Below are 20,947 nucleotides of genomic sequence, written 5' to 3'. Positions count from 1 at the left end.
TATATATATTTTATATTTTATTTGTGTTTAAGACATAAACGAGTGTGTCGAAGGTATCGATGGTGAGACTCACGGTTGCGAACACGAGTGTAGAAACGAGGAAGGTAGTTATCATTGTATTTGTCGGGTTGGTTATCAATTGGAAGAAGACGAGGTGTCTTGTAAAGATATAAACGAGTGTAGAAAGTCACCGTCACCTTGTTCTCACAATTGCACCAATATCGAGGGATCCTTCGTCTGTTCTTGTCCAATGGGATTTGTATTGAAAGAAGACAACGTCACGTGTTTGGAAGATAGAACCTGTTCGTCCATGAATCCTGCTTGTTCACAGGATTGTCATGATACTATGGATGACGGTGGTCCTAAATGCATTTGTTATCCTGGATATCAGCTGTTAGAAGACAATATAACATGCATCGATATTGACGAATGTATGGAAGACAGATCACCTTGTTCGCATATTTGCGTTAATTTACAGGGCAGTTTCGTATGTAAGTGTCCCAGTGGTTTCGTTTTATCCGATCAGGACAAATTCAATTGCACGGACGTTGACGAGTGTAACGAGCCGAATGTTCACGGATGCGAACACGAGTGTATTAATATACGTGGAAGTTACGAGTGCGTTTGTCAGGATGGTTATGTTCTAAGTGATGATCGAAAAAGTTGCGTTGACGTGGACGAGTGTAATACGATAGATCAAAATCGTTGTTCTCACAATTGTACTAATGTTTTAGGAAGTTATTATTGTACATGTCCGAACGGTTACGAGTTGATAAATGAATTTGATTGCAAGGACGTCGACGAGTGTGTCAAAGGAATTCATAGTTGTTCACATGACTGCGTTAACTTGGAAGGTGATTACGAGTGTACCTGTCCTAATGGTTTTAAGCTCGACGATGAGAGACATTGTCGTGACGTTAACGAGTGTTTAGAAAATCTTCACGATTGTTCCCACGAATGTAGAAATACCGAAGGTTCTTACGAGTGCATTTGTCCACCGGGAATGTTTAACAACAATACTAAAAATCTTTGCGTATCTCTTATGAATATCTGCGACAACGATAACGCTGGTTGTTCACATTCCTGTGAAATATACGGTGATACTTACAGATGCGTTTGTCACGAGGGTTATTTATTACAAGATGATGGAAAAACGTGTTTGGATATGGACGAGTGTCTCGAGGATGAACACGATTGTTCCCACGAATGCGTTAATACTCTTGGTAGTTACAAATGTACTTGTCCACCTGGTTTAGAATTACTCGAAGATGGTTTAACGTGTAAAGATGAAAAATGTGAGAATGGATTTCGAAGGGATAGCCATAACGTTTGTCAAGATATCGACGAGTGCGACGAAGAGGATCACGATTGTTCTCACTTTTGTATCAACGTGTACGGTTCCTATCAATGTTCTTGTCCAATCGGTTGGATTTTAGGGGAGGATCGTATAACTTGTATCGAATCGAATCCATGTTTAAATGCTACTTGTTCGCACGCGTGTTTACCGCAAGGTTCAGCAACCTTTAAATGCGAGTGTCCTGTTGGATATGAAATCGATGAAAGTGGTATGAAATGTAAGGACACGGACGAGTGTGCGAACGATAAAAGAAATAACTGTAGTCATAGTTGCAAGAACGTGGAGGGTTCGTACGAGTGTCATTGTCCGAAAGGATACGAACTCGACCAGGACAATAGCACTTGTATCGATGTGAACGAATGCGAGAACGGGGAGCACGATTGCGACGAGCACTTATGCGTAAATCTCGAGGGCAGCTATAATTGCACTTGTCCAGAGGGTTTCTTTTATTCTGAAGAAGAACACATTTGCGAGGACATAGACGAGTGTTTGAGGAATAACGAGTACAAACACAATTGTTCCCACGAATGCGTAAATACGATTGGTACCTACAAATGTGTCTGTCCTATCGGTTGGAAACTCAAGGAAGACGAACGTACGTGCAAGATCGTTGACCCGTGTACCAGTGATCATGGCTGTTCTCATACGTGCGAACAGGAGAATGGAGAGATTCGATGTGGTTGCCCTGAAGGATTCGATATTTTAGAGGATGGGAAAACCTGTCGGGAGATAGACGAATGTTTGGAAGGGTTTCATGCATGTTCTCATATTTGTAAAAATGTCGAGGGTGCATATTACTGCGAGTGTCCAACGGGATACAAATTATCGACCGACGAAAGGACATGTGTTGATATAGACGAATGCTACCTGGAAACGAAAATCTGTTCGCAATACTGCAACAACACCGAAGGCAGTTTTCACTGTACCTGTCTAGATGGATATGAATTATCCGAAGATCAACGTACTTGCAAGGACATAAACGAGTGTTCGAGGAATCTACACAATTGTTCGCACGAGTGTGAGAATCTCTTAGGTAGTTATATTTGTTATTGCCCGGAAGATTTGACCTTGGACGTGGATAAAATTACTTGCATCGATTTGGACGAATGCTTGGGGATTAACAATTGCACCCATATTTGCGTAAACATTCGTAATGGTTACAAGTGCGAATGTCCTGATGGTTTCACGTTGGAACCGGACGGTTGGTCGTGTACTAAAGTCGACCATTGTGAAACGGATCACGGTTGCTCGCACGAATGTATCAACGAATCGAATGGTTTCAAGTGCGGATGTCCCATGGGATACGCATTGTCGTCGTTGGATAATAAAACTTGCGCGGACGTTAACGAGTGTTTGGAAACCAACAACGAGATTAGCGAGCCGTGTTCGCACGATTGTGTTAACACGATTGGAAGTTACGAGTGTCTATGTCCTAAAGGATATCAAATTGGTAAAGATAAGAAAACTTGCGAGGATCTGAACGAATGTATCGAAGAAAACGGCGGTTGTTCGCATTTTTGCGCAAATACCGAGGGTAACTACGAGTGCGCTTGTCCGGACAACTACAAACTACTCGAGGACGATGGAAAAACTTGCGTTGAGATCGACGAGTGTTTGATCGACAACGGCGGATGCTCTCACTTCTGTCAATACGAGAACGGAAACGTGTCCTGCTCTTGTCCCGAAGGATTCATCCTGGACGACGTGGAGAATAAATTTTGCACGAACGAGGACAAATGTATCGTAGATAACGGCGGTTGTTCCGACATTTGTTATTCTCTAAACGGTACCGTAACGTGCGACTGTTCCTCGGGATTTCGTTTGTCCGTCAAAGACAATGTAAATTGTTTAGACGTAGACGAGTGTTTAGAAATGAAAGACAATTGTACACAAAAGTGTGTTAACATAGTAGGTAGATACAAGTGCGACTGTTACGAGGGTTTCCGAGTTAATCCCGACGAATTAAGTTTCTGCGATGACATAGACGAGTGTCAAGAAGAAAATGGCAAGTGTACACATTCCTGTTCTAATACGGTTGGTTCATATCGATGCGATTGTCCAACAGGTTACGATCTTCATTCGGATAATAGGACGTGCGTTTTGATCGATGGTTGTAAACGTGACAATGGAAATTGTTCTCATCATTGTCACCATGACGAGAATACAGGGAAGACTCGTTGCTCGTGTCCGTTGGGATTTAGATTGAAACATGATCACCATATTTGCGAGGATATAGACGAATGCGAGGAGTTTGAGAATGACGTTGATACCGGTTGTTCTCATGCTTGCGTTAATACCGAGGGTGGTTACCATTGCGAATGTCCTCCGGGTTATATTCTCATGCCGCAGGACAAGAAGAGTTGCGTAGACGTAAATGAGTGCCTTACTATCGAGCACAATTGTACCCACGATTGTTTGAACCTTCTTGGTAGCTACATATGCACGTGTTACGAAGGACATTATTTGCATACAGACAAATCCTCTTGTTTGGACATCGACGAGTGTCTCGAATTAAACGGTGGTTGTTCCGATACCTGCACCAACACGATCGGCGGCCACTTTTGTAGTTGTCCCGATGGTTACGAGCTCGGCCAGGATGAGAAAAATTGCGTGGACGTTAACGAATGCGACAAGGGACTCGCCGATTGTCCCGATACGTGCATCAATACACCAGGCTCGTTCAAATGTCAGTGCCCGGATGGTCATATCCTTGCTAATGATTCTCGAAGTTGCATCGACGTTGACGAATGTCAAATCGCGAACGGCGGCTGCACGCATGCTTGTTTCAACATAATCGGTGGCGTACGTTGTAGTTGTCCCGTTGGTTTACGTTTAAACGATGATGGAAAAACTTGTCACGATATCGATGAATGTAGCATCGATAATGGCGGTTGTTCGGACGTTTGCGTTAATCTCGAAGGAAGTTTTTCTTGTCGTTGTCCGGACGGTCATAATCTCGATGAAAATGATTTGAAAACTTGTACGGACGTTAACGAATGCGAAATAGAAAATGGTTCTTGTTCGGATATTTGCGTAAATATCGAAGGTAGTTACAAGTGCGAGTGTTTCAGTGGTTATCGATTATCCGATGATGATAAAACTTGCGTTGACATTAACGAGTGCGAAAATGATAACGGTGGATGTTCACACGCTTGCATCAATAAACCAGGATCTTTCCTTTGCGATTGTCCTAAAGGATACCAGATCAAGAATAAGACCTGCCATCATTCAAATCCTTGCATGATCAATAATGGTGGTTGCGAACAGATATGCAATGACGAGGCCGGTACGGCGATATGCACTTGCAAGGAGGGATTTCAGTATGACAAGTCTAACAGCTCGATGTGTCACGATGTGGATGAATGCTCTGGTCGGCACGGATGTGAGCATACTTGCATTAACACTATTGGATCTTACACGTGTGGATGTTGGGAAGGTTATCAAATGCAGAACTCTACTACTACTACTACTACTACTACTACAACTACTACTACTTGCGTAGGTGAGTTTCAGCAATGCACATACGTACGACTATTCTTCGAATAAAAAACTATCTATTGTGTGCAAATCTATTTATAGGGATACTCGAAAATATCACATTTATGACTATAAAATAATATTATTCGCGATAGGTAGGTTTTTTTTAACTCAAGAAAAAAAGAAACAAAGAAATATCATTTTCTATAGATATCGACGAGTGTGCATCGGGAATATGCAAGACGAGTAAATGCGTCAATACATTGGGCAGCTATCGTTGCGAATGCGACGAAGGATATCGATCCGAGGATGACACTTGTGTAGGTTCGTGTGCGAAACCTTACCTTAAAGAAATAGTCAATAATTCTTTCACATCACCTCACCTTACCTTACCTTACCTTCCCCCTTACCTACCTCCACCTTATTCATGTCAAATATAATATTGTTTAAAAATTACGTTTAAACATTGAATTTAGATATCGACGAATGCGTCGAGGCTTCACCTTGCCGTGAGAGATGCGTCAATACACCTGGATCGTATCATTGTACCTGTTCACCGGGATTTCGATTACACGGAGGCGAATGTGTAGGCAAGTTAAAGTGCTTTCCTTTGTGGTGCCTGACTGACACGCGCGATCATGAATTCGAATTCGACACAAAGCACGTAATTTAGTAACTTTATCGATCTAGATATAAACGAATGCGAGTGGCGTAACGGTAGATGCGAACAGGAATGCATTAACACTGTGGGATCCTTCCTGTGCAACTGTCGATCGGGATACGAGTTCAATCACAGGTAAATTTGATATTGACAATTTTAAATAAATGAAATCATTTTTTCTTGTTGTTGTTTTTTTTTTTTAAATTTCCATTAGGCTAGCGAATGTTTCTTTTCTTTCTTATTTTGTTTTTTCCAGGAAACACAGATGTTTTTTTTTTACGTTGCATAATTGATATTGTTAATATTAATTTAAAAATGATTCATCCTAATATATATATATATATAAATAAAATTATATTTAAAAGTATTGAAAAATATAGATGACGTTATTTCAAAAGTAGTTATAAACAAAAAAATGTTCGTTCGAGAACGATCGCAATTTTCAAGATGCATTGTGTTTTATTTCAAATGGAAATAAGTCATTTAAATGGTACTATAATCGGTATAACGAGTAATTAGATTATATAGTACATAATGCATATCTCGAGCTGTAACAATGGTTAAGCGTTCGCTTTCAGGAACAGAAGTCAGTGTCAAGATGTAAACGAATGCTTGAACCGGAACGGTGGTTGTAACGGGGAGTGCATTAACACGCTAGGAAGTTACTATTGTACGTGCAACGGCGATTTAGTATTGTCTTCGGATGAGAGAACTTGCGTCTCGTCGGAATCTAAGTGTCCTGCGATGGAATTACCCTTGCACGCTGAGGTTTCTCACAATTATTATCTTTATAATTATTCTTTTTTTTTTTTTTTAGATTATACGTAATCGAAAGACATTAAAATTAAAAAATTTGTCTCTCTTTTTTATTGTTTTTTTTTTATAATAAAAATAATAAGAATTCTTTAAATTAATTATTTCGTTACATTCGAAAAATCGTAGATTTTAATAAAAATTTTTGTATCACCAATTAAAAAATATATATAATTAGATTTTGTAATAATTAACGAAAAAAGATAATATTGTTAAAATTATTTTGATAACAGATAAGATGTCCTGGATATTATTCGGGTGCGAACGATTATCCGCAAGGTGCCAGGTGTCACATTAGATGTCGACGAGGATTTAAATTGGAAGGACCTCACACGAGATATTGCGTGACCGGTGGTAGATGGAACGGAAAAGAACCGGTGTGCCTTCGTGAATACTCGGTCGTTGATTCTCGCTACGATCTAGGTAATAATGTGTTCGATTTTAACGACGATTCGATTAACCAACCCGACCATCGTTAATCAAGAAAATTGCGAAATTTCTTAGATAAATAATCTCTCTCTTTCTCTTCTCTATCAAGTAACCCATACTATACCATCGATAAAAAGATAAGATCAGCTAGATTATCTCATATTTACGCTTCGGTAAACATCATAATTCCAGTTATTCCAATTACCGATAAAAACATTCTATTTTATTAATAATTGCCCTATTATTATTTATCGTATCGATCATTTTGTTCGTTTCGTAAATATTACAAAATTTCTAATAATAATAATAATTTCTTATTTACATCGAAAAACCGAATCGAAAATCTTCTTTACGTTTATCGTTCGTAATATTATTTTCCACGAAAATAAATCGAATCGCGTGAAATAAATAAAAACCATAATACCGATAATTCATATACGAGGGATTAGCAATTCGTACGATTATAATATATTTCTTTTTTTTATTAATAAAATCAAAGAAAAAAATATGCGGTGGTGGTAACGCCACCAACAACGGTGAAGAGATTATTTATAACGTTACGAAAATCATATTCCAAGTGCTCACGTTCAATTAGCCCAACTTGGTTCCCCCATTCTAAAGAGCTTTTAATAACGGAACCTTCTATGGTAGGGATTGTAAAAGGCAGGCAGGTTTGCTAACGAGGCCATACGTTAACGCTGGATCTTAATGAGCTTACGAGTAACGTTATAGGTCCCCTAGCTTTTTTATGTCTCATTTCCACCTTTGACATTTTCTACTATTACTATACTTCTTCCTCTTATTATTATTATTATTATTATTATTTTATTTTAGTAGATGAAGGGTTATTTTCATTGTTTGATTATAACGAGAAAAAGAGTTTTTATTTTTTGTTCCCTCGAAGAGAAAAATTATAAGAATCGAAGTTTTCAGATAACGGTACTTTTAATTTCTTCGAAAAGTAATATAATATATAATCTTGGGTATCGTTATAGGCGTGGGAGTGAAGCCAATTGGCTTGAATCCTAAAAAGGTATCGTTGGAAGCGTCAAAGTCTCGAAAACAGTTCATTTTTAATAGCTAAGAGAGAACGAGAGAGTTAACATTATATATATATCGAGTAATTTACTTGATATTCATCTTATTTGCTATCTATTTAACGATCTTTGAAACGTTGATAGCCAGAGTAGAATATATGCACAATATATGGTAGAGAATGTGTGTGTGTGTGTGTGTAGTTGAAAGGAAAGTCCCAGTCTCTAGCAGTAATTAGTCCTGATTTGTAATTCTATGTCGTAAGAGAGACATACATAGACCGTCATGGGGGAGGAAAATTGCTTCGGTAGTCTAATGACCACCTTCTATCATGTTACAGACATGCCAAGGCCGTTTGTGAGATGCCCACAGGACATGGATGTGGAGTTACCTGCAAGGCAGAATACGATACGTGTTTCCTTCCCACAACCAAAGTCCAACATGAATTGGTGGAGGTAAGGTTGGATGCCTGGCTTTTTATTTTTACTTCCTTTCGTCTTGTCAATTATTTCTAAAATTAATTTTATTTCTATATATATATTAAAATTGATCTATTATAATCGTAAAATATTTTATCATACAACAAATATCACATTTTCTAAACATTGTTTGTGTTCCTTCTTAATAAATTTTATATAGACAATCATATTTTTATTTCACCTTATTTCACGTATATATGATTTATTCGATAAAATAATATATATATAAAATATTACAAAATTTTGTATTTTGAATGATTAAATAGATTAGATTAAGATAATAGAATTGTCATAGATATACATATATATAATTCATATTAAAACAAGACAAGATTAATAATATCTATGTTTTCGCAAAGACATCCACCCAGTTCCCCCATTTAATTTCTGATCTGGGTAGCAAATCGGTAGCAGAGTACGTAGGTGGGCAGGTAGTTAGCATTGGTTCTATGTTAGTTGCTTTCGTAGGAGTAGCAAGCACACAATGGGAATTCCAAACGAGCTTACAGAATTCCTGTCGAGGATATACACATGAGAGATGATGTATCCTATGCCAGAGTCTCCTATGATGCGTTCGTTCGTGCATTTCCACTTAAGCAAGTGTTGGGAGATAGAATCCATGTATCTGTATGAATGTATACGTGTGTATGTGTGTGTCTCTCTTTCTGTCTCTCTATCTATCCTGTCTCTCTGTCTGTCTGTCTGTCTGTCTTCATCGTCATCCATCTCCCAGTCATCATCATCGTCCTTCTAACGACGAGAAGGATGAAACATATGAGAACTCAGTTATCTTCTATCTCCAGGCACCGTCGCGAAGCATTAAGCGTCAATCAGACTAGATTACGTTCGATGAGCATTTATATGTTAACGAGAGGCGTCGATCAAATCTATATAACTGTCGATCATTCAATTTCGGATTTGCTTATGAGATTTCTGAAGGATTTACATGGTAGATCAATTTCTCCCTTTTTATGTTTCATTATTTTTATATCGACTTATCACCCATTAGTAGATAGTTTAATCTTCTTTTTTCTTTCCTTCCACCCTTCTCTACAATAAAGGGCTACTATTTATAGAGGTGTTGGGGGTGATGGTGAGAGTATCATCGGTATTAATTTATGGGATTTTTGATGCATTATTTTTGACATTCACACGAATATTATTTATAAACACATTTTTATTGAGATACCAATATATATTGTTTTTATTTTGATTATATTATAATTATCTTCTTTTTTAGATACGTTGACGCTTCACCTTCATGGGCCAAACAGTTACAAGCCGATCTTCCGGCAGGTACCACCATTGTCACTTTTACAGCTTGGTCACCTGTATCCAATTATACGAGCACTTGTAGAATCGTCATACGTGTTAGAGGTGAGTTAGTGTGAAAAATTATTCATGTTATTTTCTAACTATATCTGTTATTAAGATATAATTTACTCAACGTTTACAATTAACAATATAATATTATATATGTAAATACTTTATACATATGTTTTTATTGTTATATTCATATATCAACGTTCGAGTATCTACAATATTATTAACTCGTTTATTTAAATCCACTTATACATCGATAGACATCACTATACTATCATAGTCCTTCGATTTCAATCACTTAATGCTTCTCTCGCATTTCGAATAATACTCTTTTCATACACACACCTATCTATCTACATATATTATATCGTGTTTACGTAACGTGTCCGATCATTTCTTACAAAAGTAAATCGAATAGAAATAAGATTCATGTGTCATTCGAGTTAACAACTCGAATAGATAGAGATACACGTGTTACTTACATTTTATATTATATTATTTTGACACGAGATTATCGATAATCGTTATACGTGTTGAATTAAAATATGATTTTAATTGAAATTGACTGGTCAAATCGAATAAACGAAGATTAATAATCTTTAAATGATTTCATCATTTTATTATTACTTTTTATTTTGTAATCCACAAAAGTTGTGACATATTTCAAATAAATAGAATATACTTATAGGTCGATAATATTATTTTCTAATAACATTTCACATGATTATTATTTTCTAATCGAATTATAGTATTAAAAAAAGTTTTATAAAAAGTATTTCAATTGATTATGAAAAAAAATAAATGAAATGAACGAGAAACTTTTGAATCCTATCTTGTATATACAGATGTGGTTTATAAATTAATTGACACCAACAATTATTCATTACTTAGGAAAATGAGAACTGAAACTTATATAAAATTGTATAAAAAAAAAAAGTATTATTTCTATCAGTCAACATTTATATCAAATTAAAAATTTCTCAATGATAATATATATCAACCGATCTAAATATCATTTTAATTATTCAAATGATATAAGACAACAAAAATAATTTCACTTATATAATTAGAGAAATAATGTATAATTTAATCATTTATATAAAATAGTATGTGGTTAAATAGGGAAAATAATAAAAATATCGCTAATGAAAGGATAAGAATAAATGAAAAAAAGGGAAATATAAAAAGAGAGAGAGAGAGAGAGAGATAGTTGTCATCGAGAGTCGCCTAAATTCGACGTAACTATGTCACGTCGTTAGAGGATCTGCGCGTGTACGAAATATGAAATAAAGGTTTCTCAGGAGAAACGCGATAGCTTCGCAATCGTGACAAGGGGCATGGGGTGTTGAGCGGGTAGGGGGTGGAGGAGGGTAAGGGGGTTTAAACTGCGCATAAATATGCCGTACATCGTGTGCTATGTCGTTCTCTCTCTGAACTTCTACATTTCCTCCTCATTTTCCGACGTGGCCATCTACGCTATGCTACAAAACGGATAAAAAAAGAGAGACAAAAAGAAGAAAAGAAAAAAATCTATGGGGAAAAAAAAAGAGAGGGAGAGAGAGAGATGAAGAACACTTCTTTTGTATTGCGTATTCCAAAGTTGTACTGACTTCGTACCACACTTTCTTTATTTTTCATTAATATTCATGTAACTATTAAATTGATCCTTTATTTTTTCTTTTTTTGTTTTTGTTTTTAAATGTTTTAAAACAATTCTTAATTAATATGTAAGTTATTGTTTCTTATCTCGCGAAGAAGTATTCCAAATCGAAAAGACACGGTGTGAGATTTTATTTTTTTTAAATTATTAACGGATGCAATCATGGATTATACTTTTTTCTTTTTTTGTTTTTTGTTAAAAATTTTTTTCTTCGAATTAATAAAATAAGAAAGCATCGGTTCGTTCGTTTTTAAAAATAAATAATTATTAATTATTAATAATTATATATATATATCAGGGTGAACCGAAATATGTTTGTGCATTTTTAAAATAAATATTTTGTTAAAGTAAATTTTACAAAAACACAATCTATCATGCAGTTTCAAATTAAAGTTTCAACGCAATGAACTTACGTGAACATTTGTTTTACCCTAATATTTATAATACTATTCCTTCGAAACGATAAATAATTTATTAACAATAATATTATTCTCTCTCTCTCTTTCTCTCTTAAAATACTGAAAATTTTGCGTGTATATATTTTATCAAAACCACTTACAACCTAATGAGAATCACGTATAAAAAGTAGACAATCGATAAAGGTTGTAAATAATGTTCCTTTCCTTTTATTTTTTTTTAAATCCTTATATCACCTAACTCAAACTTAATAATTAAATAATCGATCTTTTTCAACCATCTTTCACCATACTTCAGCAAACGTTTCATGGATCAAATGTGCATTCGTTCTCGAAGTAGTAGAAAAAAAGGATAAAATTTTACGAGCGTAAAAAAAAAACGAAGAATAAAAGTAAAAGAAAAAGAAAAAAAATGCGACAGACGGAAAAATATAGAACACCCGTTATTATGCGTTATTTCACGTTAGTCCCTGGTCAGATTTATGATCGATCCCGCATTGTCATGAGATAATACACAGTATCACTGTCCGATGCTTCCGGTTCGTGTAATGCGTTACGACGTGCAGCATGCATATCACCACACCGGGTCCTGTGTATGCGTTTCCGCGTTTTTCATCGCATAAATCTAACCCATGGGGCGGGAAAGGGAAAAGGGGGATGGGAATTCTCTTGATGTCTTTCTCTTTCTCTTTTTCCTGTCTAGTTCTTGATCTATCTCTCTTTCTCTCGTACACATACTCCTACGTTTCATACTACTCTTATATATTCACGTGTACGATGTAATAATACCTGGCCTGCATCCGACCAATGCAGTTCAGTTTCCAACAGATGCAGTAGATCTCTCAAACGAAATGACAGAATGACTTCTTCCTTCTCTCTTTAAATCTTTGATCTATATCCTTTACCTTCACCCCCCCTCCCCCTCCCCCACCCATCCCAATCCCAATCCCATCATTGTTTCCATGTGTGTGTGTGTTTTCAGAAGAGATTAATGGTCACGTCGCTAACATTGGGAATTATTCAAACGAATAAATTCACCTAATGAGATACTTGATATTATCATTTTCTTGTTTTTTCTTATATTAATTAATGATTTGTTATTTAAATAATTTAGATGCGTGTTTGTACTTTTTTGTCCACATCGCGCCGTTTTCTGATACAAATAATATTATTTTTGTTAAGTAGGAATTGATAAAGTAGAGGAGTAGATTTGTGTTGATGTTATTAGATTATTGATTTATTCTATATTGTATTTTATATATTTTGAATATTTAATTATTGGAATATTAAAATAATTCTATATTTTATTGGACATATTAATTTTTATCTGATAGATATTATTTGATATATTTTTGAGATATCAAAATATGTTAACAGCGAAGGGATAAATTACAAGTTAACGAGATACTCAATCTTTTTATCGATAATTAATTATTAAAATACTGGACCTACGTTCTTTAATAAGAATACTTAAAAAACTCGTAAATTTGTAAAAAAAAAAAAAAGAAAATATTCTCAACCGTATAATTAATGATATCTCGAAAGAAAAGAAAAAAAGAAGATTAATCTATCTTATAAATAATGAATAATTAAAACACGAAAACTTTGACGAGTAGAAAATATTCAACAAATCAAAATACAGTACAATTATTTCAGTATTACAAGAAAAAAAAGAAAAAAAAGAGATTATTATTGTGTAAAAATAGAAAAATCGGAAAAAGAGAAGAATAAACGAAGGATGAATAAAATTCGAGTTGAAAATAAAAAAAAAAAAAAAATGAAAAAGGCTGAAACGATAACGAGAATGATTAAACGTTGAATTTTAGGGCTTGGTGATTTAGGGACTAACGAAAGGAAAGCAATTGAACGATATCGTGCGGTAAAAAGAAGTTTTTAGTTCTATTCGTGCGTCGTTCGGGGAGGGGGGGGGGAAAAGCGAAGGGACTCGAATTGAAAATCGGGAAGGTTAAAAGTTTAAAGAAGGGTAGGGTAGGAAAGGAAAGGAAAGGAAAGAAAAGGGAAGTGAAGGGAAGGGAAGGGTTTGAGAGTATTCGATACGCCTTCAAAGAAAACTTTTTCTCCTGCTTTAGGTGGACCAATGTTCTCTTCTACTTTTACTTTTCCCTTCGTTTTAAGATGATAGGGAGAGAAAAAAATGGAGAAAAAAAAATCGGCCAACCTTACCAATTGCTTTTGCCGGAATATATATATATATATATATGTATGTATATATACATCATCGAACTTTCGATTCCTACCAATAAATTGCACTCGTACTATCAAACTTTGCTTAATTACTCGTTCGTAAAGTTTAGAAAGTTTTGTTTCCAACTACTTTACTTTTCATCGTCATCGTATGCCAAAGGAAATGAAATAATTTGAACCCTTTGAATGTTATGAAACGCATATACGCAATATAAATGCAAATAATGTAATGTTGTTTTCTGCATTGATTGTTGTTTTCAATATTGTGTGTTACACATCAAAATTATTTGTGAAAAAAAAAAACACAAGCATAAACTTTAATTTATTAAATATAATTTATTTTTTAAATGTCATTATAGAGTGTGTAAAATCAATCGACGAAAAAAAAATACACTAGTAATAAAGTCCTTATTAAACATTTCAGCTAAGATTATTACTCTCAAAGGGTTAATTAATATGATTATTTATTATTAAACAAAGATAGACGTTTTTTATTTTATAGGAACGTAAAAAATCAACGATATTACACTCGATTAAGTAATCGTGAATTTTTTCATGAACAATTTTGAGGGGTCATCTTCATAATCTTTGACATCTTTTCACCGTAAGAGTTTATCCGTTTATTAATCTCGTTAAAGATAAACTCAATGTTCTCGTTGGTTTCTTAAGAAACTCATTGCGATTAGTATTTATCGTTATGGCTTTTCTTTCTCGTAGTTAAAAGAACAATTTTCTAAGAAAATTTTACATACTCGGTACGTGTGTGTATGTGTATATATATATATATACTTATATTCGTGCGTGTATGTATTTTTCTTTTTAATAACTGACAAATAAAAATAGAATAAATTTGTTAATTAAATTTCCATTAATATAATAAAATGATCAATTATGTTTATAGATTATAGAATGTGCTATATATGTGTACGTATTTAAATGCATATGATAATATATTAATAGATATATATATATTATATTTCACATCGTTTAACGTTGATTTGCAGACACTGAGAATCCAAAAGTTTCAACCTGCCCGACATCCTTTGAAGTACGCTTAAGTCCAGGTGAACCAAATCGTTTGATATTCTGGCAGGAACCGACATTCACTGACAACGTCGGAGTTGAACGAATTTACAAAACGAGGGTAAGTGATAAAGGCATTGATTTTCGATGTTACAATCAGATAAATAATAAGATAAATAATAGATGATAGTATCAATTTGTAAAGATTGAAATTATTTTACGAAGATCATTTACTTACAACAAAATTATATTACTAAAATTATGCAATCATTATTTGAATATTAATAACATTTAAATAATTATTTAATTAATAATATTAAACACAAGAGACCAAAAATTTTATTTCTAATAAAATAATAGGATAATATGTCGTATATTTTTATTATAATATAATTTTATTCCTTCCTTACAAAATTATATGATAATAAAAATATATATGTACAATAGCATTAAATGAAAATATATCATAGATATAAAATTAATATCAGAAGTAAAAGATTATGTAAATATAAAAACAAGTAAGAAAGAAAGAAAGAAAAAAAGAAAGAAAGGCATTCTTTTTTTTTTTTCTTGTATTTTTTATTTCCCGTTAAAAGAGTTTGCAAGCTTGCGGCAAGAAAAGCTCATCTTCTTCGTTTCTTCTTCTTCTTATTTTTTTGTGTGTTTTATTCTCTCTTACTTTTTGTCTCACAATCAGAGTTTTATTACGAAGACGAGCGTTTAAAAGGCGTTACTACGAAACCTTAACAAGGAGTTTCGTTCTTCCACACTCTTCTCTTCTCTCTTTCAACGAACCCTTTCCCTTAACTTCTTTTCCTTTTTTTTTTTCTATCTTTTTTTTTTCTTAGAAAACGTGAGCTTTATTAAAAGTCTCGCTTAACGATCGAACTTACCAATCTCGCGCTTATCTCGCCGTTCTTCCAGATTTCGTTCATTAATTACTCCAAGGGCAGTTTCGAAGGAACCCTAAGAGAGACAGAGAGAGTGAGAGAGAGAGAAATAAAGTTGCCAAGGAATAAAAAAGAATCCTGTAAAAAGTTTTTTTTTCTCTCGACCCCTTCGTCTATTATTTTTTGTTTGTTTGTTTGTTTCTTTTTCTTTTTGTTTTTGCCTAACTAAAACCTAAAGTTGAAAACTTTTTTTTACTATTAGTCATCGATCTATTTTCTTTCTCTCTTCTCTCTATTTATTTTCTATTAAAGTATTAATCTAACGTGATTCACTCGTCTAACAATAATTATTGAGATTATCATTTAACTCGTATATATCTCTAATCGTTGATTTTGAAATCGTAAAGAATTTTATATTAGAGACGAGATTTTCAATTTTAATGAAGATTTCAATTTGTAACATCGCACTCTAATAGCGTAATAATTAATTTATTCAAATCTCTGATATATATATATCAACAACGAGTATTATTAACAATTAAACATTGCACGGTTAAATTTATAAATTGCAAATTGCACGTAAAACCTTAGTCCTGGATTTTTGTCTATCATTTGTTCATTTTTTTTTAACTTTTCCAAGAATAAGAAATATTTTATTTTCATAGATTAAATAGAATGTAAGTGTAGTAACATGAGAGCTAAAGAGATAGATAGATAGATAGATAGATAGATAGATAGATAGATAAAGAGAGGAAATTAATTAGTATATTATGAAGTATACTTGGGTTGATAATGGAAGAAGTGGTTCTGCGGTTATCGTTAAAGGTTCCTAATATTTCAATCTCAAAGCAACCCAAAGCACACCAACGGGATAACGTGAAAAGTTAATGCTTTGCGTTTACATGATAGGAACCAGGACAACTGATGTATCCCGGAGTTCACAACGTACGTTATATCGCATCCGATGCTGCGGGAAATCAAGCAGAATGCCATTTCTCCGTACACGTTCGAGGTAAATTTATTCAAATGTGTAAATGTTTCGAGATTATTTGAAAAAAAAAACAAAAAAAGTTAAAGAGACTTCAGAGAAATTATTTCAACGATATCGAGGAATGGTGTGGGTGGGGTGAGCTCACATTTTACAAAATATTTTTATCCTAGATACATAAAACAAAAGTCCCACGAACGAATAATTTTTGTCTTATCTCTTATTTTATTTTTTTTTTGTATTATTTAATATTATTCTTTATGGAGCATGGCTTTGATACGAGTATCGTTTCGTGTAAAATTCAATCGTTCATTTCCTATGTTCGTAGGATCGGTTGATTATTTATATAATATTAATTAATATTAAAATATATGATATATGTATATTGTTAATGTTGTTTTAATTCGTAGTTGTAATATATTACATATTATTATTTTCGTAATTGACATTAACGATGTTTTAACGCGCGCGTAATCGATTTTTGTAATAACATCATAAATAGCTTGCCTTTCATTAGGTTTAAATAACTGGATAAATAGAGAGATATACGTAATTAGTTGAAAGTGATATTTTATGTTTTCCGCGGTTACGATGACAAATCCTGTTAGCAACCAAACGCAACACGCGTTCGCGTAAGCATGAAATACAATTAGAACCTTTTAGTCAAGCGTTAATAGATGCTGGAGATTCTTTAACTCGTTATAGAGAAAGTTCACAAGATAAATAATAAATGGTTGGAAACAATGGATTTTCTCTTACGAATAATTAACGTACATAGTTGGTTTTATTAGTTACATGTTATAAATAGATTGTTGAGAATATGTATGTATGTAATTTGAAATAATTGGTTATAATCGTATTCGTCGTGATCGAGTGATCCATTCTAAATGAAACCACCATCATCACCACCACCACCACCACCATCACCACCACGTTCCTGCGAATACTCGTTGTTCACGGTAATCTCGTTAATTAAATTCGAACGATCGTGTTCGAACCACACCTAACGCTTATCCCTTCTTCCGTCTTACGATATAACGAGAGATAAATTAATTTGTTTGTTGTTAAACTCTAACGATCGTTGGATCAATTTCTAGATTGATCGTTTGATTGAACAAACAAAACAAAACAATCATTATTTCTGACATTTAATCGATTATTTAGTTTCATTTATCTATCTATATTACATCATTCACTTTATTTTATTTTTTATTAAATCTAATAGAAAAAAAATAAAAAAATAATATTTCACATAGGTGTTACGATTTATTTATGCGTTATTTATTTTGAGATATATTAATTTGTTTTTTTCTGGGAGGGGTTTTTTCAACCTCTTTAAAAATGACTGGAGGGGGGGAAAAGAAAAGAAAAGAATAGAATAGAATATGGGAGAAAATTTATAGTCACCTCAATAACGAGACGAGTCAGACGAGTAAGAGAAATTAATCGAACTTATCTAGTGCCTCCGTATATTTTCAGAATCCGATCAACGACAGGATGCTGAGGTGAGTTGAAAAGGAAACTGCACGAAATCGAATGGCTTTTGTTGAAAGCTTGAAAATCTCGACTACCCGCCCACCCCTGTCCCCCTCCACTCCTCCATCTTTATATTTTCTTCCCTCCTTACCCTTTTTTTCCTTTTTTCCCAACCAACCCCCCCCCCCCTTTTTCATCGAGAAAACGCGTAAACTCCGTTTTGTTCTTTCTATTTTTAAAATTCTCTTTCCACATTTTTTTTTTGTTCCTTCCTTTCGTCAATATTACTGTGTCGTAAAAGTTTCGTCGTGGTGATTTGAAAAAGAAGAGAAAAAAATTTTAATCATCGAAATCGACTTAAAAGAAAAAAAAGAAAAAAAAAGAAATATCAAAGAAAACGATCGGATATTGGAAATCGTTTGTACTGAAAAAAAAAAAAAAAAAAAAAAAAAAGAAAAAAGAATTCCTTCTTTTATTACATTTTCAATTATTTTTCTTGTGTTTCAAATTTATATTTAAAAAAAGAAATTAATTTTCTAAAAGAAAATCTATAATACGATATTGGAAATGATAGAGAAATTTATATGTTGTATCAAAAATTATATATATAACATTTTCCTTTTTCAATTATTATACTTCTTTCAAATTTATCCTTGGGAGAAAAAAAAACAAAACATAAAGAACAGAATTACAAATAGAAATATAATAATTTGCACCAATTTAACGATGGTAATTGTAAAAGAGAAGTAAACGTAATTAAGAATAAATTATAAGTAATTTTTGTACAGCCTCGCAAGAAAAAAAAAGAAACAAAAACGTAAAAGAAAAAGAAAAAAAAAAAAGAAAAAATGGAGAAAGTAGTTTTCATCCAACTATATTCTGTGGTATCGTATTATTTGAAAACTAGTTTTAGTTTGGTTTTGGCTAGAAGCCGAAATTCCGTGTAAATTCGTAGCTTATCTACATCATACGTGTCTTTGGTCGAATATGTAAAGCCAAGAGAGTCGGAAACAACAAGAAACAGGAACACCACCAATAGCATATATACATATATAATATATGTATAATATATAAGAGTAGTAGTAGTAGTAGTAGAAAATAGGAAAATTCAAGGAAGAAAAATGAAAAAGGAATGGGAAGATGTTTATATCGGGCTTGTCAATTTGTTACTGTAGTTACATACTTGGACGATATCACGGTTGAAAGAATTCAGTAGCTGCTTGTACGTAACACAAAATCGCTTGTCTTCTTTTATAAGAAAAGAAGACGTCGAATAGTATGATTCTCGTAGATAGTATATAGTATTTTTCTTCTTTCGAAGAAAACCACTATATAGCAACAACCTATGCAGCAACTTTGTAAAATCTTACGGAATATTCGATCGATGAAAAAATCATACGATATAAATAAAACTGTCTTGAATAATAAAATCAAAATAACAAAAAACAAAAACCAAAAATAAAAAGGAAAGAAAATCATTCGGCGTATCGAAATTTTATTCGTACGAAAATCTTTATTATTCTGAAATTAAAATCTATTGAAAATTATATATATATATTTTGTATATTAAATAGTTTTTTTTTTATCATTATTTTCTCTATCGTCATCGTCGTCGTCTTATTATTTGACATAAGAGAAACAATTGTTGTTAATTTTATATATAAATTATTATAATTTGACACGAGAAGAGAAAAAAGTAATAAATATATTTAACGAAATTAAATTAGATCATTCGATTGAATGATACCAACGTTTTCAAAAATTCTTCAAATTATTTTCTTATATTTCGTATTATTAATTTAATACGAGAAAAGAAAAAGAAATGATTTCAAAAGTATTTCGAATTTGTGCAAAATCATTCGATACATACAACAAAAAATTACCTATATATCTTTTACCTTTTTTATTTGATATAAAAAAAAGAAATATTATCTGACATGGGAGAGAAAGATTCGATTTTCTATGGTATATTTTATATCGTTTCATAAAATGTTCTTAAATATCTCCGCCTTTTTCTCCTATTACCTGACACATATTTTTATTCCCCATCCCCCAACCCTCTCTCCCTCCCATCTTCTCCGCCCTATAAAAATAATATTCCAAAGATCTTACGTTTGCACTTATTTCATCATTTAGCCAAGAGTCTACCGTAGAAAAATGTTGATGTGTCCCGGAAGACCACCACAACCTATGCCAACTTCTTCTTATGGGGTGAGAGTCCAGAATTTGATATATATATAAAAAATCGTAACACATACACGTTCTGTTTTCCTTATTTGAATAAAATACAAAACAAATGCAAACAAAAAAAACAATTTCCAAAATATACAATTATAATATAAAAAAAAGGAATTATCTATTGTAACTTGATTCTTTATAATATATTGAAAAATATTAATAAACAATATTATGGAAATTTAAGTATAGAGAAACGTTGCTGTTGTATCAGCAAAGATCATATAATATTTTCATTTTAACGAGTGTTTAGTAGGTAATTGTGTAGATTATCTAGGTAATTTGAAAAATGAAACAATTTTCGACGCTTAAATGGAGATCACATCCTAGTTAATATATGTACATTATTTAGATAATCTGTGGAATAACTGATTTCTGAACCTTTTTTTAGCAGTAATATATATATACATATTACAGAGTAAAATATGAGATATATAATATATAAGATTATTATATATTAAATATTAATTATTTATTTAT

At 32.9% G+C, this 20,947-nt stretch overlaps 1 protein-coding gene across 1 annotated transcript in view; it reads left to right on the top strand.

The window, feature by feature from the left end:
* LOC106783950 (fibrillin-1-like) overlaps positions 1-20,947 on the top strand; it is a 64,714-nt gene that overhangs the window by 34,082 nt on the left and 9,685 nt on the right. Inside the window, exons 8-18 of the mRNA XM_014742974.1 lie at positions 33-4,859; positions 5,045-5,158; positions 5,525-5,630; positions 6,074-6,263; positions 6,542-6,731; positions 8,113-8,227; positions 9,492-9,628; positions 14,860-14,999; positions 16,678-16,780; positions 18,236-18,261; positions 20,369-20,449. Coding sequence (XP_014598460.1) covers positions 33-4,859; positions 5,045-5,158; positions 5,525-5,630; positions 6,074-6,263; positions 6,542-6,731; positions 8,113-8,227; positions 9,492-9,628; positions 14,860-14,999; positions 16,678-16,780; positions 18,236-18,261; positions 20,369-20,449 — 6,029 coding nt within the window. The remainder of the gene's footprint in view (positions 1-32; positions 4,860-5,044; positions 5,159-5,524; positions 5,631-6,073; positions 6,264-6,541; positions 6,732-8,112; positions 8,228-9,491; positions 9,629-14,859; positions 15,000-16,677; positions 16,781-18,235; positions 18,262-20,368; positions 20,450-20,947) is intronic.

Source organism: Polistes canadensis, unplaced genomic scaffold (genome assembly GCF_001313835.1).
Source record: "Polistes canadensis isolate GaletaPanama2010 unplaced genomic scaffold, ASM131383v1 scaffold_28, whole genome shotgun sequence".
Taxonomy (NCBI): domain Eukaryota; kingdom Metazoa; phylum Arthropoda; class Insecta; order Hymenoptera; family Vespidae; genus Polistes; species Polistes canadensis.
Note: the sequence above shows the minus strand (reverse complement) of the source record. Positions and strands in the feature narration are given on the sequence as shown.